Raw genomic sequence first — 14,995 nt, forward strand, 5'->3', positions numbered from 1 at the left:
CTAATGAGTGGCCTTAGTTCAGTTTGCCATTTACTGTCCTCACTTAGGTTAAAGCAGAGTGTATTTGATCCCCTCTATGGTGTGGTGTATAGTAAAGGAGATTCACATGTGTACTACCTCCTGTTACCCTTGTACCATTTTGGGCCCCATTGACTTCCATTATAATCACATATTTTCCATATACTGTAATCCTGACATGTGATAAGGCTTTTCTCGTGGATACCTAATGGATCTAAGCCTCTGCCTTCAAAATAAAGGAAAAATAGGTTTTGGATCAAATGAGCACAATATTAGGCACAGCACCACCATAGACACTCAGTGGTTTTGAATGCAGGACATGGTTATCTTACCTTGCAAAATACATGGTAACAAAACGGCTAATCACCATAAAATAGTCTTGATGTAGTGGAACTGATATAAGAGAGTGGTGTGAATGTGATTGGCCCGTAGAGCCGCCTCCTTGAAGTGAACAACGGCAGCCTGCCCCGTTTTTTTTTTTTCCTTTCTCTAAATCTCTCTAAATGTTTTTTTTTTTTTGCTTCACTCTGGACATGAGGCTTGTGTTTGCTCTGAGCAGTGAGGGGGAGGGGCAGTCGTTACACTCCCAGTGGCACATCAACAGAGCTGGAGGGAGAGAGAGAGAGATCCTTCTTATTGGATTCAAGTGCACATTTGAGTTCTGTGAGAATAGTTTGCAGCCTTGTCTTACTAGTCATTTCTACACAGACGCCATGAAATGCACAGACGCGGGCACGCACAACACGAAGCACATGGTCAATTTAGGGGAGGCTTAGGTTAAAGCAGAGTGTATTTGTGTTAGAAACGTCCCCAAAAGTTACAAGTGTGAGACCTAATGATGACTGTAGTTGGTGATGTTTTTGTAGTTGTAAGTGAAGTCATGTCTCTGTTTTTAGGATAAGTCTACTCTAGAGATCAGCAACCAAACCGGTGATCTTGAACACTGCATTCAGGTAAGTGTTATGTTCTCATCAGTATCTAATGAGTATCTAATGAGTGGCCTTAGTTCAGTTTGGCATTTACTGTCCTCACTTAGGTTAAAGCAGAGTGTATTTGTGTTAGAACCGTCCCCAAAAGTTATAAGTGTGAGGCCTAATGATGACTGTAGTTGGTGATGTTTTTGTTGTTGTTAGTATGGGTGGGTTTTAATAATCGATTCATTGATTAAAATCGGTTCAGGTTTGGATAATGTGATATCGATTCATTAAAATCCGGAATCGATTTTTTTTTTTTTTTTTTTTATATAAATGTATTTTGCCCAAAATCCTTCTCCTTCTTATTGGATTCAAGTGCACATTTGAGTTCTGTGAGAATAGTTTGCAGCCTTGTCTTACTAGTCATTTCTACACAGACGCCATGAAATGCACAGACGCGGGCACGCACAACACGAAGCACATGGTCAATTTAGGGGAGGCTTAGGTTAAAGCAGAGTGTATTTGTGTTAGAAACGTCCCCAAAAGTTACAAGTGTGAGACCTAATGATGACTGTAGTTGGTGATGTTTTTGTAGTTGTAAGTGAAGTCATGTCTCTGTTTTTAGGATAAGTCTACTCTAGAGATCAGCAACCAAACCGGTGATCTTGAACACTGCATTCAGGTAAGTGTTATGTTCTCATCAGTATCTAATGAGTGGCCTTAGTTCAGTTTGCCATTTACTGTCCTCACTTAGGTTAAAGCAGAGTGTATTTGTGTTAGAACCGTCCCCAAAAGTTATAAGTGTGAGGCCTAATGATGACTGTAGTTGGTGATGTTTTTGTTGTTGTTGTTGTTAGTATAGGTGGGTTTTAATAATCGATTCATTGATTAAAATCGATTCAGGTTTGGATAATGTGATATCGATTCATTAAAATCCGGAATCGATTTTTTTTTTTTTTATATAAATGTATTTTGCCCAAAATCCTTCTCCTTCTTATTGGATTCAAGTGCACATTTGAGTTCTGTGAGAATAGTTTGCAGCCTTGTCTTACTAGTCATTTCTACACAGACGCCATGAAATGCACAGACGCGGGCACGCACAACACGAAGCACATGGTCAATTTAGGGGAGGCTTAGGTTAAAGCAGAGTGTATTTGTGTTAGAAACGTCCCCAAAAGTTACAAGTGTGAGACCTAATGATGACTGTAGTTGGTGATGTTTTTGTAGTTGTAAGTGCAGTCATGTCTCTGTTTTCAGGATAAGTCTACTCTAGAGATCAGCAACCAAACCGGTGATCTTGAACACTGCATTCAGGTAAGTGTTATGTTCTCATCAGTATCTAATGAGTATCTAATGAGTGGCCTTAGTTCAGTTTGGCATTTACTGTCCTCACTTAGGTTAAAGCAGAGTGTATTTGATCCCCTCTATGGTGTGGTGTATAGTAAAGGAGATTCACATGTGTACTACCTCCTGTTACCCTTGTACCATTTTGGGCCCCATTGACTTCCATTATAATCACATATTTTCCATATACTGTAATCCTGACATGTGATAAGGCTTTTCTCGTGGATACCTAATGGATCTAAGCCTCTGCCTTCAAAATAAAGGAAAAATAGGTTTTGGATCAAATGAGCACAATATTAGGCACAGCACCACCATAGACACTCAGTGGTTTTGAATGCAGGACATGGTTATCTTACCTTGCAAAATACATGGTAACAAAACGGCTAATCACCATAAAATAGTCTTGATGTAGTGGAACTGATATAAGAGAGTGGTGTGAATGTGATTGAGAATATATATATATATATATATATATATATATATATATATATATACTGTGTGTGTGTCGGTGGCAAACAAAACGGCCCGTAGAGCCGCCTCCTTGAAGTGAACAACGGCAGCCTGCCCCGTTTTTTTTTTCCTTTCTCTAAATCTCTCTAAATGTTTTTTTTTTTTTTGGCTTCACTCTGGACATGAGGCTTGTGTTTGCTCTGAGCAGTGAGGGGGAGGGGCAGTCGTTACACTCCCAGTGGCACATCAACAGAGCTGGAGGGAGAGAGAGAGAGATCCTTCTTATTGGATTCAAGTGCACATTTGAGTTCTGTGAGAACAGTTTGCAGCCTTGTCTTACTAGTCATTTCTACACAGACGCCATGAAATGCACAGACGCGGGCACGCACAACACGAAGCACATGGTCAATTTAGGGGAGGCTTAGGTTAAAGCAGAGTGTATTTGTGTTAGAAACGTCCCCAAAAGTTACAAGTGTGAGGCCTAATGATGACTGTAGTTGGTGATGTTTTTGTAGTTGTAAGTGAAGTCATGTCTCTGTTTTTAGGATAAGTCTACTCTAGAGATCAGCAACCAAACCGGTGATCTTGAACACTGCATTCAGGTAAGTGTTATGTTCTCATCAGTATCTAATGAGTGGCCTTAGTTCAGTTTGCCATTTACTGTCCTCACTTAGGTTAAAGCAGAGTGTATTTGTGTTAGAACCGTCCCCAAAAGTTATAAGTGTGAGACCTAATGATGACTGTTGTTGGTGATGTTTTTGTAGTTGTAAGTGAAGTCATGTCTCTGTTTTTAGGATAAGTCTACTCTAGAGATCAGCAACCAAACCGGTGATCTTGAACACTGCATTCAGGTAAGTGTTATGTTCTCATCAGTATCTAATGAGTATCTAATGAGTGGCCTTAGTTCAGTTTGCCATTTACTGTCCTCACTTAGGTTAAAGCAGAGTGTATTTGTGTTAGAACCGTCCCCAAAAGTTATAAGTGTGAGGCCTAATGATGACTGTAGTTGGTGATGTTTTTGTAGTTGTTAGTATGGGTGGGTTTTAATAATCGATTCATTGATTAAAATCGATTCAGGTTTGGATAATGTGATATCGATTCATTAAAATCCGGAATCGATTTTTTTTTTTTTTTTTTATATAAATGTATTTTGCCCAAAATCCTTCTCCTTCTTATTGGATTCAAGTGCACATTTGAGTTCTGTGAGAACAGTTTGCAGCCTTGTCTTACTAGTCATTTCTACACAGACGCCATGAAATGCACAGACGCGGGCACGCACAACACGAAGCACATGGTCAATTTAGGGGAGGCTTAGGTTAAAGCAGAGTGTATTTGTGTTAGAAACGTCCCCAAAAGTTACAAGTGTGAGACCTAATGATGACTGTAGTTGGTGATGTTTTTGTAGTTGTAAGTGAAGTCATGTCTCTGTTTTCAGGATAAGTCTACTCTAGAGATCAGCAACCAAACCGGTGATCTTGAACACTGCATTCAGGTAAGTGTTATGTTCTCATCAGTATCTAATGAGTATCTAATGAGTGGCCTTAGTTCAGTTTGCCATTTACTGTCCTCACTTAGGTTAAAGCAGAGTGTATTTGATCCCCTCTATGGTGTGGTGTATAGTAAAGGAGATTCACATGTGTACTACCTCCTGTTACCCTTGTACCATTTTGGGCCCCATTGACTTCCATTATAATCACATATTTTCCATATACTGTAATCCTGACATGTGATAAGGCTTTTCTCGTGGATACCTAATGGATCTAAGCCTCTGCCTTCAAAATAAAGGAAAAATAGGTTTTGGATCAAATGAGCACAATATTAGGCACAGCACCACCATAGACACTCAGTGGTTTTGAATGCAGGACATGGTTATCTTACCTTGCAAAATACATGGTAACAAAACAGCTAATCACCATAAAATAGTCTTGATGTAGTGGAACTGATATAAGAGAGTGGTGTGAATGTGATTGAGAATAAATATATATATATATATATATATATATATATTATACTGTGTGTGTGTCGGTGGCAAACAAAACGGCCCGTAGAGCCGCCTCCTTGAAGTGAACAACGGCAGCCTGCCCCGTTTTGTTTTTCCTTTCTCTAAATCTCTCTAAATGTTTTTTTTTTTTTTTTTTTGCTTCACTCTGGACATGAGGCTTGTGTTTGCTCTGAGCAGTGAGGGGGAGGGGCAGTCGTTACACTCCCAGTGGCACATCAACAGAGCTGGAGGGAGAGAGAGAGAGATCCTTCTTATTGGATTCAAGTGCACATTTGAGTTCTGTGAGAACAGTTTGCAGCCTTGTCTTACTAGTCATTTCTACACAGACGCCATGAAATGCACAGACGCGGGCACGCACAACACGAAGCACATGGTCAATTTAGGGGAGGCTTAGGTTAAAGCAGAGTGTATTTGTGTTAGAAACGTCCCCAAAAGTTATAAGTGTGAGGCCTAATAATAATAACAGTTGATGATATTTGTCAAAGCTGAGCCCAGGGCAAACTAAGCTAAATTATTGGTTTTAGCTAATAGCTACAATAAGCATAACAGTTACTGTTAGGCTGTCATTTGTTCGCATGATGCTTTTTCTTATACACGCAATACATTTATTACCCAACTAATTCAACAAAGTTCTGTCCATACAAGTACTGTGTAATTGAAAACACAAAGATTGTTTATTATTGTTAAATATGTCTGCTATATAATGAATTTCACAAGTACACTGCTGTGCAGTTTAGGTTTGTTTTAATATTAATTTTCATATCCCTCTTTAAAAATACCCTATGCAACCTTGTTTTCTAAATGACATATTATTTTTTTTCAAATGTATATCCTCAAACCAGTGATTCCAGTGTTGAATTTTATGCTATAACTAGTATTACTTTTACAGTTTAATATTTCCTTATTTGGTTTTATAGATATCAAAAATATGTTGTAATAATATGATACTTTTAGAAACTCAGTTTTTGTTTTTTGTCCATCCTTTAAGGCTGCAGTTCCTCCTATAGTTGCCACAACATCATTACTTCAACCAGCATCTGATAATTGCTTCGTTGAATACTCAAAAAAGAGGTCCTCAAGACAAAAACAGGTGGAAAATGTTTAATATACATGTTTTATTTATCTTTAAATAGCTCTAACTTTTAATCTGTCACAAAAAATACTTCTATCATGTCTTAAATCTTAAAGAGATGTTATTTTTTCCCCAAGGTCTCGACATATACAGAAACATCTTCTGATGAATCCGATCACACAGACTATAGTGATGCTAATTATGTTCCAGACACTGAAGGAAGTTCCTCTCAGCTAGATGAAGATGAACCTCTTTATCCAACTGCACAGAAGTCTCTGCCTTCTCTGCAATACCCCGATTTATCTCCACAAAAACTAGATAATTATTCAGAAATTTTAAATAAAGGCAATGGTGCCACAACTTTTAAGAAGAGGATCTCAAAAACTCCAAGAAAGAGAAAGCTCTCGTCCCACAGTGCAACAAATAGTAATGAAAGTACACCGAAGAAAAGCAGAACTCAACAGATTTTGGACTCGATCAAAGTGTTACCACCTTCAAAGTCTGGAAGTCGCCGTGTATATGATAAGAGAAACTATTGTTTGTTTTGTCTCCAGCCTACATCAAAAATTGCACGACACCTGGAGACTGTACATAAAAATAAGGAAGAGGTTGCTCGTGCATTTCAATATCCCAAAAATTCAAGAGAGAGGCGCAATAGGTTGAACATCCTTAGAAGACGCGGAAATTTTGCCCATAATGCCAGTGTTGTGAAGAGGGGGGCTGGTGAGCTACAGGCCTGCTATAGACCAAAGAAATCCACAGAGGGCATTGATTACATTCATTGTTATCACTGCCAGGGACTCTATTCTAAGAAAACACTGTGGAAGCACATGAGAATATGCCCAGCAAAGAAAGAAAGTGAAGAAGACTCCCAGAGTGGGAAGCAGCGGGTTCGATCCAAATGTGCACTGAAAACTGCTGTTGTTCGTGACATTGGAGAGGGCTTGAAAACTGTGATTTCCTGCATGAAATATGACGAGGTAACTCAATTAATCCAAAATGACCAACTTCTTCTTCAGTTTGGACAGCACCTTTATGATCTAAATGGTTCAAGAAAGAACAGACATGACTACATAAGGCAAAGGCTTAGGGAACTTGGGCGACTGCTGCTTATAGCTCAGAAGAATACCCCCATTCAAAAGGCAGAGGAACTGATTTATCCTGCAAACTTCAACCATTTGATATCTGCAGTGAAAGAGGTGGCTGGGTACGATCCTGAAAGAAATACGTTCCAGAAACCTACCTTAGCTCTAAAAATTGGCAACAATCTGGGAATTATCTGTGAGCTTGTAGAGACTGACAATTTGTCCTCAGAAGACGGAGACTCAAGCCTTGTGCAATTTGCCAGAGAATTTAAGGCTATCAAAAATTTTAGATGGAAGGGACTGATCACCAGAGGTGCAACAACAACCATGAAGGAGTCTAAGTGGAATGCACCACAGATTTTACCTTTAACAGCTGATGTCAAATGCTTGGATCGCCATATGGAGACTGTTAAAAGCAGTGCTGAAAGAATGCTGAGGTTGACTCCAACTCCATACAGCTATGCAATGCTTGCCAAAGTGACACTAGCTCAAGTGATCATTTTTAACAGAAGAAGAGAAGGAGAGGTATCAAGAATGGAGGTGTCCACCTTTAAAGACAGAAAAAAGTCAGAAATCAATATGGACATGGCTGCTTGTCTGACCTCACTTGAGAAAAAAATGTGTGATTTCTTCACCAGAGTAGAAATCCGTGGAAAACGAGGGAGAGGAGTTCCTATTCTCCTAAAACCATCAATGGTCTCTGCAATGGAGCTCCTTGTGGAAACTCGTGAATCTTGTGGCGTCCCCAAAGAGAACATTTACATGTTTGCTAGACCAGGAGCTTTATCTGCCTATCGAGGAAGAGACTGTATCCAAATGTTGGCAAAGGAGAGTGGAGCAAAACACCCTGAAATCTTAACATCAACAAGGCTCCGAAAACATATCGCAACAATGTCGCAGGTGCTTAATCTTCAAGAAAATGAAGCAGATCAACTAGCAGACTTTCTGGGTCATGACATACGTGTGCACAGGCAGTATTACCGCTTGCCTCAAGGAACACTTCAGCTTGCTAAGATGAGCAAATTACTTTTGGCACTGGAGAACGGAACTGTTTCACATTATAAAGGCCAAACACTTGATGATATTGAAATTGACCCCGAAGGTAAGAGTGTAAATTTTATTAGGATGCTCTAAAATATAATAATTGATTTTTTTTTTAATTATTAAATGCTCTGGAAACCTTTAGAAAAAGTTGATCTGGAAAATTCAGATAACTCAAGCGATGAGAGTGAGCCTCTTCAATCGGCTCTGGAGGCAATAAAAACACCAGAGAATGAGACAACGGATCAGGATGGAGACAGAGGGCCATGGACTTCTTCATCTCCAGGGACGTCTTCATCTCCAAGGACTTCTTTCAGTCCTCCCTTGAAAAAGGGTACTGACCAATTTGTTTTGGCATAAACATAAACTTTATACATTGGCACAGAAAAATAAATATGGTTCAGTGAATTAATGAAGTGAAAAGGTGATAAATAAATGACGGTCACGATCATCAACTCGGCGAACAAATAATTCAGAATTCATCCAATATGCACAATTTTGCTTTTACTTTGAACAGGCTTGTGCCTACCTTTAAATCTTTTTAGACCGGTCTGTTGTCCGCCTCATATCAGATCGTACCTTAAGGTCCAAATTAGACCTCTCAGCCGCAAAAGAATCCAGGTCATGGCACCAATTATTAAATTCATTTCTTTGTATTCTTTTAACAGCGAAGAAAGACACGGCTCAAAGTGGTCTAACTCAAAAAATGATCTTTAATTTTACATTTTCCGGAAAATGGAGACTGAGCACACAGACATCAGCTCAAGTCTGAAGCAGCAGCAGGCAGTCTGGTTATTTATATACTTCCTCTAGACGTCACGCACACTTTTAAGTTTCGATCAAACACTCTACTTAGTTTCACTTTCTGCCTGCAGCTCATATTCTTTGCAAAAGCATGCAGTTTCCTATCAGCCTGCGACCTAGTTTACACTCAACGCTGGCCATCTCTTATACGTAAAAGAATATAATCAGCAAATAAGCACTAATAATATATATATATTAAATACATGACATTATTCATTGAGTAGAGGAGGAAAACATTTGATATTGAAAAAGTTTTAAGCAGTGTATTGATGTCTGTTTTCTTTTCTTCAAAGGCAACCGAAGTAACGCCAAATGTAAGTGGGAAGATCATGAGGTACGTGCAGTTGAAAAACACATGATGCGTTTCATCAACACATGCAAGTTGCCTCAGAAGCTGGACTGCACTCAATGCATCAATGCAGAACCCTATGCACTGAAAGACAGAAACTGGACTGGGGTAAAAAATTATGTTAGAAATCGCATTACTGCCTTAAAAAGAAAAGCTTGTGCAAAGGACTGAGGGCTGTTTGTGATTTCAGTGAGTTAAAATTTCCTGTTTCTCTGGTAAAATGGTTCTGAAGATGTTTTGAAGATGTTGCACTCCAAAAATTTCAGGTTCAGTAAGCAGGTGTAAGTTTGTTTCCTAAAACCTTTTGTCATTCTGAGAGGAAAAAAACAAATCTTTTCAAGTTGACATTTTTTTCTTAACATGGTTTTCATTGTGTCCACTTCGCACTGTATGAGATGTATTTGGAATCAAAGTTTTTTACATTTGCAGGTAGAAGCACTTAATGAATTGTGCAGATATTTTGTTGTTTCTTTGTTGCTGCAAGTTCCTGTGTATACATGAAGTGCATGTAAAGTGCTAAAAACAACACGGTAGAAATAAAAGAAGCAGAATATTTAAATGTTTCTGTGGCACAATAAGTTGTGATTTCTTTCATAATAAGTAATGACCTGACTTTGAAGTTCTGGCAAATCCATTGGATTTTGTCAAGTTAGCAGACCTAATTGCAATGAATATTGTTAGGTTGGGTAGAAAAAGATGGCTTTTAACATTGTGACACTGAGCAGCAGCAGCATCCTAAAACATTTCTAGATGGTTAAATCATAACATTACCTTGTACTTACTTTGATGAAGTAATATCCCCAAAACTGAAGTTATGTGTGTATTGCTGAAGACCCCAAATGGAAGTAACGACCCCAAAAGTGGCATAACATAATTTGTGTATGTGTGTATTGCTGAAGACCCCAAATGGAAGTATGGTCCCCAAAACTGACATAAAATAACTTGTGTATGTGTGTATTGCTGAAGACCCCAAATGGAAGTATGGTCCCCAAAACTGACATAAAATAACTTGTGTATGTGTGTATTGCTGAAGACCCCAAATGGAAGTAAGGTCCCCAAAAGTAGCATAAAATAGTTTGTGTATGTGTGTGTCGCTGAAGACCCCAAATGGAAGTAAGGTCCCCAAAAGTAGCATAAAATAGTTTGTTTATCTGTGTATCGCTGAAGACCCCAAAGAGGACATTAAACATTCCCAGTCCCCAATGTGAAGGTAAAAATACTGTCTGGACAAATGTTGCTTAAAATGAAAATCTCAAGTGATTTTTTATTTCTGTGGTCTTGGAGGAGTAAAACTGAGTTGCCAGCTTGCTTCTAAACCATACAGAAAGTGGTGTCCCCAAAGGGTGGGAGTTAAGATATGCGACCCCAAACGGGACTTAAGCGAGTATGTGTGTGTGTGTGTGTGTGTGTGTGTATAGTAGCTTTTTGAATGTGTACTAAATTTGTGCTAAAATTGCACAGATAGTATCTGACACGGGGTGCTTTGAGTGCAATCTGACCTCAGTTTTCAGTTGGTTAAACTCTGACCAAAGTTTGACTGACAGCTTGTATATCAGCATAAAATAATTGAACTAAACAAGCGGCTGCACCAATTTGATCGATATGCACTGTTAAACTGCACAAATGCAAAGTTAGATGTGAGGCAAATTATTTAAAGCAGCATCAAACATTAACATTGAAGTGTGTGTACTAGAACTTGCCTGTAATTCTCTTGATTGCAGGATCTCAAGTATTTCACATGGCACCATTATGGTGATCTACGCCATACAGAGCAAGACATTTCAATTGGATAGAAAAGCCTCTTCCTTTTCCACATTTCCTCTTTTTAACAGTGACAACTCTAATCATCAGAAATTGATATTTTAAATGCCAAGTCTTGAGCTTCATTAAAGTGGTGTCAGGGGCAATAATAAATATCTTTAAAGTAGAAAGAAATGTGTTTAATAATGACTTTAATCTAATTCATATCAGCATGTTCTCTTGGGGAAACTGTTTAATTTTTATGATTTACACATAGTTCCTTGTCTGGAGGCGAAAATGAGCAATGGCCCATATTTTTGTTAGCATGATATGAAAGCATTAATTTTCACCCACAAACCTGACAGAACAGGGCTCCTAGAGGCAAGTTAATACAAAATGATCACATTTTCACTCATAATCAATATTGGTCAGTGACAGTAGTCTCCTATTTTTCATTCCACCAGTTGTCTGGAGAGAATGATATGTGGCTCTTTCCTGGTAAAGGGCCCTCTCAGCGACTTGGAGATGGAAATGGCGTTTTTAACAAGTGGCCTGGGAAGCTATTGATTATAGTGCCATTTCTGGAGCTGCAGTTTCTACGCCCTGAGAGCCTCTCCAGCCTTCTACGCCGGTTGGTTCTTAACAGTGTGAAAGTAGGAATGTTGAAACTGTTGCCACTGTTGTGTGATGCTTTATTTTCAATATTTGCTGTGCAAGTTGGCTTTGTGGATTTGTCAGTATCTCCAGTATGTTGTTAGTTGAGGTGACCACTTATTCATTTCTTTCATTTTCTGGTTTTTGATTTTCTGTTTTTTTTGTTAGTGGGATGAAAGTCATTTTTAGTGTTTGGAACTATTAAATTGATTTATACTATTTTCCTTAGCTAATTACTAATTACTAATTACTAAGTGACTTTTCTAATGACTTTTACTACCATTGAGCTTCCAGTTGTGTATGTTACTGTGGCATGTACAATCCACATAAATGTTGTCGTAAACCAACCCTAGGCCCCCAGCCCCAAGGGAACAATGGTCCTAAGCAGCAGCCAGCTCCTCTAGCAGAAAATGCTGAGGGCCACCTCAAGGAACAAAACAAAGAGACCTAAACTTTGATGTGCAATCTTACGCTGAGAGGCCACAGACACAGCTCATAACATCCACAGCTACCACTTTTAACAAGGAACCTCAGAGGTGTCATTGTCGTGCTTGATGGGAAAGGCACACGGAGGACCTAAACATTATTAGGTAGATACTGATCAGTATATATGTCAGGATCTTGGCACACCTACTTAGTACAAAACTAATATTGCTAGATTATTTTCATATTTAAAAAAGATAAAAATATCAAAATAAAATGTCATCAGTGATTCAGGATATAAGAGATGGTGATTTTCAGCCCATCCTTGTACATGCATATAGTAAGGCTAAAATAGTTTTTCTCTTGTAACTTGGGCGTAACATGTAAGTAGACCTCAGGGCCTTATTATTGACCATTATTAGCTGTTTGGCATTTATAACAACTGAAAAATGAAAAATAAACTAAAAGGAGACAGGAGAAACATCCTTCAACTGTGTGTGAATATTGATGTTGTAATGTTTGTCCACCAGATGGCACTCTGCAACTTCCCTGTTGGAAACTCATGTGTTGGGAACTGCTGATCCGGGTAAACAATTTTTTAAATGACCAAATAGAATAAGTCTTAAAAATCCTATATCAGCCTGGCTCTGCATGTAACAATACAAGACAACACTTAAGACAGAAATGGATATCACAGTTTGTTGACAAACAAACATAACATAGCAGAAACAAACTTCAAAGTAATAGTACTACTTAGTGATAGATGGGAGGAATAAAGTAATTTGTAAAAGTATATAGTAACTACTGATATGTAAATATACCAGAATATGAAGTGCATCACTAAGAGATGAAAGCATAAAGCTCCTCTTAATTTAAAGCGTAGCTTGTCAGTGTCTTTCTGGACCTCCATCCATTTTTGTCTGCTTGTTCAATTCAGACTCCCAGAGTAAGGGTGGAGCTCATTCCAGCTTTCATAGAGAGGGAGGCAGGATAGACGCTGAACAGGCTAACACAGAAAGACTGACTAAGGCCAGTTTAGAATCACCAACTAAGCTAACGACATGGATGTCCTTGGACTGTGGGAGGAAGCTGGAGGACCTGGAGAGAACCCACGACCTTCTTGCTGTGAGGCAACGGTGGTAACCACTGCACTGCTGTGCCGCCCACAATGCAAACATACCGTACAAGACTGTAAACATGTCTGAGTTAGCTTGTTGAGTCTCTTGATGCAAAGAAGGACCCCCGAGGTGTTGAGGAACCTTAATGCGTGGGAGAAGAAGCTATTGCAGTGTCTCATGGTGGTGGCTGAGATGCTCTGAAACCTTTTTCCAGGCAGCAGAAAAGTGAATGCTTCTCACACACGAGGGGTCTGCAACAATGCTGGTAGCTTAGCGCACAGAGAGTGTTGTTCCTTAGGGGAGCTTAGAGCCATATAAAAAAACAAACACTATCTTCCAAAATTGTTCTCTCATCAATGTCTGGGTACAGGTTTTCTTCGCTTTTGTTAACAGATTAAAATGGTTAGTCTTTTAATATGGGTATTACAAATCTGTTAAGATTGAGTACACACCAGAGGATATGTGAAAACCTCTCCACACGGTTTAGTTGCTGTATCCCAACCTCTCCCAAGCTGTGCATCTTAGGTGACATCAGTGAATTAGATATGGAAGTAAATACATCACATATACTCCTTAGTTTTCTTAGTGATGCATAAATAAATATTTTCATGGACTGGAAATCAAAAAACAGTTTCTATGGGTATCTATGGGTGGTTGACTGTAGGGATGGTTACCGGTATCTGACATAAACGGTAGTAACCAGACCGAAAAGCAGCGCACATTTCGGTGCTTTATTTTGGTGCTTTTTTTTTTCCTGAGATGTCATACACTTTGGATTCCAGCCAATCATTTTACCTTTGCAAGGATAGTAGTCGGGCCCAGGTACGTACGTTCTTTTAGAGCTACAGATTAAAAATGCCCAAGGCGAAGCGGTCAAAAGTCTGGCTGTACTTCACATGCAAACTCAGCAGCCTGCAACAAGTGCTTTAAGGTGATACTGTGATACTGTGCAAAGGAGGTAACACCTCGAATCTGACGACGAACCTGGCGACGCATAGCATTTTTTTAAAAGCCGAGAAATGTACCGAGTTAGCAACATCCCCCAAGAACCCGAAGAGGAGAGTCCTGGCCCCTAGCCCTGTCAGTGTAGCAGAAATGATGATGGCAGCAGCAGCCGTTCTTCTCTGCGTGAGTAGCTTAATGTTGTTCGTGTATAATTTATGTTGAGTAGGCTAACCACGTTATTAAATTAATGCATGTAAGGTGAACTAGCAAACACCGTCGTAGTTACATGCAGCTGTCTTCTTGTTTGATGGCAGATACTCCCTTCACCCTGGCCAAAAAGGCTAAAATGACCAAAGAAAAAGTGGAAAACAGCTAAACATGAGAGGTTTTTGGACAAAGTTTGTGTTTTTTCCATTGTTTAAGCACTGCTTCCAGCCAAGAGTGATACCATATATGCCCTATAGCTGCAGAAAAAGCTAACATTGTTATCTTTTTACAAAAAAACAGCTAAAAATAAGAGGATTTTGGACAAAGTTTGTTTTCTCTATTCTTTAAGCACCGGTTCGAGCACCGTTTAAGCACCGGCACCGTTTCAAAAGTACCAGTTTGGCACCGGTATCGGATAAAACCTAAACGATACCCATCCCTAGTTGGCTGTAGTCTTTTTTCCGCCTTCATCCACCTTGCAGGTGTTCACTGTGTTGGGTGGGTTGGCCAACGCTGGGAAGTCCGTTCCGCACCTTGGAGGCTTGTGGGTGCACCAAAGACCTATGGTGTGGATTGCTGGGTGAAGCTTGTCCCAGACCCAGACCTGTGTGTGTTGTCCCTCTTGTAATAAAAGGATAGCGCACAAATAGAAATGTTCACGCCACTAAATTACATCTTCCTGAATCCCCCCCCCCCCTTTTTTTTTGCCTGTCCTGCCTTAGACATTGTCATACTGTATGCCACATGTAATGTAATAACGTAAATAACACGACTAGAAATGAAGAAATAAGCAGATAAACCCTGAAGAAGAGGAGCCTATAGAGAATTT

The 14,995-nt window shown here is 39.3% G+C and overlaps 1 protein-coding gene and 1 long non-coding RNA gene across 2 annotated transcripts in view; both read left to right on the forward strand.

Moving 5' to 3' along the window:
* Positions 1-12,368, forward strand: part of LOC145420214 (uncharacterized) — a 76,426-nt gene extending 64,058 nt beyond the window's left edge. Inside the window, exon 3 of the long non-coding RNA XR_013901518.1 lies at positions 11,284-12,368. This is a non-coding gene — a long non-coding RNA (uncharacterized LOC145420214). The remainder of the gene's footprint in view (positions 1-11,283) is intronic.
* LOC145419975 (uncharacterized) lies at positions 5,709-9,642 on the forward strand. Its single transcript, XM_080288562.1, has 4 exons — positions 5,709-5,818; positions 5,938-7,987; positions 8,072-8,260; positions 9,024-9,642. The coding sequence occupies exons 2-4, from the start codon at positions 6,631-6,633 to the stop codon at positions 9,248-9,250; spliced, it is 1,773 nt and encodes a 590-aa protein (XP_080144688.1). The 5' UTR covers positions 5,709-5,818; positions 5,938-6,630; the 3' UTR covers positions 9,251-9,642.
* Positions 12,369-14,995: the final 2,627 nt, after the last annotated feature.

Source organism: Astatotilapia calliptera, chromosome 14 (genome assembly GCF_964374335.1).
Source record: "Astatotilapia calliptera chromosome 14, fAstCal68.1, whole genome shotgun sequence".
Lineage (NCBI taxonomy): Eukaryota > Metazoa > Chordata > Actinopteri > Cichliformes > Cichlidae > Astatotilapia > Astatotilapia calliptera.

Excerpts from the sequence above, each read along its gene's own strand:
- LOC145419975 (XM_080288562.1), top strand. The coding sequence starts at position 6,631 with ATGAGAATATGCCCAGCAAAGAAAGAAAGTGAAGAAGACTCCCAGAGT. Across the intron at positions 7,988-8,071 it reads TATTGAAATTGACCCCGAAG|AAAAAGTTGATCTGGAAAAT; the intron begins GTAAGAGTGTAA and ends GGAAACCTTTAG. Across the intron at positions 8,261-9,023 it reads CAGTCCTCCCTTGAAAAAGG|GCAACCGAAGTAACGCCAAA; the intron begins GTACTGACCAAT and ends TTTTCTTCAAAG.